Below are 3,499 nucleotides of genomic sequence, written 5' to 3' on the forward strand. Positions count from 1 at the left end.
TAATATTATATATATCATAGCAAAGTTAATGCATGTTTTAATATGATGTAGCATAAAATATATAGTATTATTTTTAATATAAATAACATTTAATATAATGATAATAATAAATATTTTAATATAGTGTAATTAAATTATTTTATTATAATGTAATATTTATGATAATATTATATAATATATTACAGCTAAGTACATGTATATTTTAATATAATGTAATTTATTTATAATATATATTGCAGCAAAGGTCATGCATATTTTAATATACATTTATAATTTTTTATATTATTTATAATAATTTAATATATAATAAATAATAATGCTTTAATATAATTTATAGTAATATATATCAGCAAAGTTTATGCATGTTTTAATATAATGTATATTTGTAATAATGTATGTTACGCTAATAATAAATAAACATTTAAATATAACTTTATATTTAAAATGATTTATTATAATAATTTTATATTTTGAATTATGTATTAAATATATGAATGTGTATTATAACACAGTTGGTCTGTGTCTGTGTCTGGTTCAGGATAGCGGTGGAGTGAGTCTGGAGCTGGCGGTCGGTGACTCGTCGATGCTCCTCACAGTGTGTGCGGGGACTGTACTGACGGCTGTACTGAGCTGTGTTTACCTGCTCCGAAACATCTGGAAACACGGCAGCTTCTGATCAGAGCATCACAGTCAGTGCGGATGCTGTCATGTACGTCACGCTGGACTGTGAGATGAAGCTCCGGGATACGGCTCCACCAGGGTTTTACAGAAATGTGCATGAATGAATATGTTATCATAGTGGATTAATAATTTATTACTGCAATTGTAAATAAAACTGAATGGTACTTTGTTTAAAAAAAAAAAATACTATTTTGTGTCCGTCTGTTATTACAGTATTTTAAGAAATGTGTCATTATTAGTATTTTTTATGTATATATATATATATATATGTATTTTAATATTCATGACATTCACTGTTAAACATATTTAATGTTATAAAATAATTTGTTTCGACATTATTACTATTATTTGTATAAAAATAATGGAGACAATAATATACACGTCTTCAAAAGATTTGTGTGTGTGTCTGTTATTACGTTATCAATATTTTGAGAAATAATTATTAGTATTTAAATATTAAGCTATATATATAATCGTAATTTAAAATATATATGTGTGTGCGTAAGTATACAATTCCAAATCAAATATTTAAATAATTTAAATCCTTTAAAAAGGTACAATCCTTAATATGTATGCATTAATGTTTATATAATAAATAGAGTAAATAATATATACTTCTTAATAGTAATATATCATTTATAAAGCGGATAGTTCCGGTGCTTGATTCTGATTGGCTGAGCCGCGTTTGAAGCTGTTGTAAATTACTCTACAAACATACACCTTTGTTTACGTTTGTCTGTTGCTCGGCAACCACTTTGTTGGAACCACAACTGTTTCTGAGGAGCTACATTGTTTGGTGGAAGAATACTGTTTTTATTAATATCATTACACTTTATTTGCTCTGTTTTATTCTGTGAAACCTTACTACGTATATGGAATAACCGTTTTATAAAAGTCGTGCCTAACAACACACCTTAGCTGTTATAAATTCACTGTAAACCACGGCTTCACGGGGCTTATTGCTTTAATAATTGTTAAAAAACGTGATTGTGGAATTTAATTCGCCAGACTTTTATTTTGTCGGTCGTTTCCCCAGAACCCCGTCGCACCGGAAGCAGTCGCTGGCTGTTCGCTGCAGGCGAGAGCAGACAGAGCCGCTGCTGGGCGCCTCCTCTTCCTCAAACCAGCACAAAGACACCAAAAACACCACGATAGCGGCGCAGAAACCTTCCGACGGGGCTCCCGCTGCACCGCTGCTCCGCAGGCCTCCTCCCGGACAGAGCGGCTGAAGTTCACAGGTGAGCCGCGACCCCAAACCTAGTGTGCTGCCTACCTAGACAGCAGCCGCGAGCGCTTGAGTGCTGTCTGTGTAGGGCGCTCACTAGGGCTCGTCTGTGTGCTTGCAGCAGCTTTGAGCTTCTCTCTGTGTGTCGCTGCAGCGCATGGAGACTAAAACAGCAGCAATGTGTCACTAATATAATAATTAACCGCTGGCGATGAATTCTGTCGTTGGATTGTAATTAAAGATTTAATTATTAGGGGTTGAAAAGAAGAAAATTATATTTTGCGTAAATTAAACTTCTTTAAAAAGTGAAATAAATTATTATTTATTATTATTATAGTAGTTTTTAGGTAATTTTATTATTTTTTGTTTTTGTTCATTTTTAGGACAATTGTTATTAATTTATTCTGACATTATTTTGTGATAATTAAGCATAAAATTTTCCTAAAATCATCTGAATATTCTTTATGCAAAATATAATTTATTTAATGAAATGACATTAATATTAATTTATTATTTAATTTTTAATAGTTTATTATTGTTAATTTTATGATAATTTTTATTAAAGTATCCTGACACTATTTTTATGATAATTAAGCATAAAATGGCTATGATGATCCTAAAAATCACCTTAATATTTTTAATGCAAAATATAATTTCTTATTTAAAAAAAATCACATTTATTATTATTTTATAGTAATAATTAACCAGGATCTTAGGACAATTATTGTTAATTTATTCTGACATTGCTTCCAGGAGAACTGATCATAACATAATAATAAAATATAATTTCTTGCAAAATATAATTTATTTTAAATTTTTTTTATTGTCATGATAATTAAATATAAAATTGCGGCAATGAAAAAAAAAAGTTTCTTATTTTTTACCATTAATATTAATTTAGTTATCTTCATTCTGATTAAATATAAAATTGCAATTATGCAATATATAAATTATTGGGTTTTATTTATTTGTTTGTTTTATACACAGGGTTATCATCATTCACTGAAACCCAAACTAAACTAAAACCATAAAAAAAAACATTTCTTGCTATAAAATAATTGTAAAATAAACACATTTTGTATTTAACTGCAATGTTATAGTTGATTATCACAATAATTATATTTTGCATACTTGCAGTTTCACACAGAATTATAATGAAAAGTAACTAAACTGATAGGAATAAAGTAAGAAAGCAAGGCTGCAGATGTGTTTGTGTTGCTGATGGTGTTCGTCTCCGTTGTGCTTCCCTTCTGCTCCTGCAGCTCTAACTCCTCCTTTTCTTTATCTCCACCTGCAAACGTTCCCCTCGACCCACTCCTCCTTTCTTTCCTTTCTCCTTGCCCCGGACCATGTGTGATAATGGGGATCTGGAGGACAAGCCGCCCGCGCCGCCCGTCAGGATGAGCAGCACCATCTTCAGCGGCGGGAAGGACACGCTGGCTGCCAACCACAGCTCCAAGCCCCTGCCCTCGGTGCCCGAGGAGCGCAAGCGCAACAAGATCTACTCCATCTTCTCCGGAGCCGAGAAGGGTGTGTACGGGTGCAGATTCACTCACTCACACACACACACACACACACACACACTCTCTCTCT

The 3,499-nt window shown here is 31.9% G+C and overlaps 1 protein-coding gene across 1 annotated transcript in view; it reads left to right on the top strand.

Annotated features, from left to right (window-relative positions):
* The window catches only part of LOC107717911 (phosphatidylinositol-glycan biosynthesis class X protein-like), a 2,925-nt gene extending 2,083 nt beyond the window's left edge, over positions 1 to 842 (top strand). The window contains exons 5-6 of the mRNA XM_016524817.1: positions 539 to 682; positions 724 to 842. Of these exons, the coding sequence (XP_016380303.1) occupies positions 539 to 676 (138 nt within the window). The 3' untranslated portion in view covers positions 677 to 682; positions 724 to 842. The remainder of the gene's footprint in view (positions 1 to 538; positions 683 to 723) is intronic.
* Positions 843 to 3,499: the final 2,657 nt, after the last annotated feature.

This window comes from Sinocyclocheilus rhinocerous, unplaced genomic scaffold (assembly GCF_001515625.1).
Source record: "Sinocyclocheilus rhinocerous isolate Xijiao unplaced genomic scaffold, SAMN03320098_v1.1 scaffold9852, whole genome shotgun sequence".
Classification (NCBI taxonomy): Eukaryota; Metazoa; Chordata; class Actinopteri; order Cypriniformes; family Cyprinidae; genus Sinocyclocheilus; species Sinocyclocheilus rhinocerous.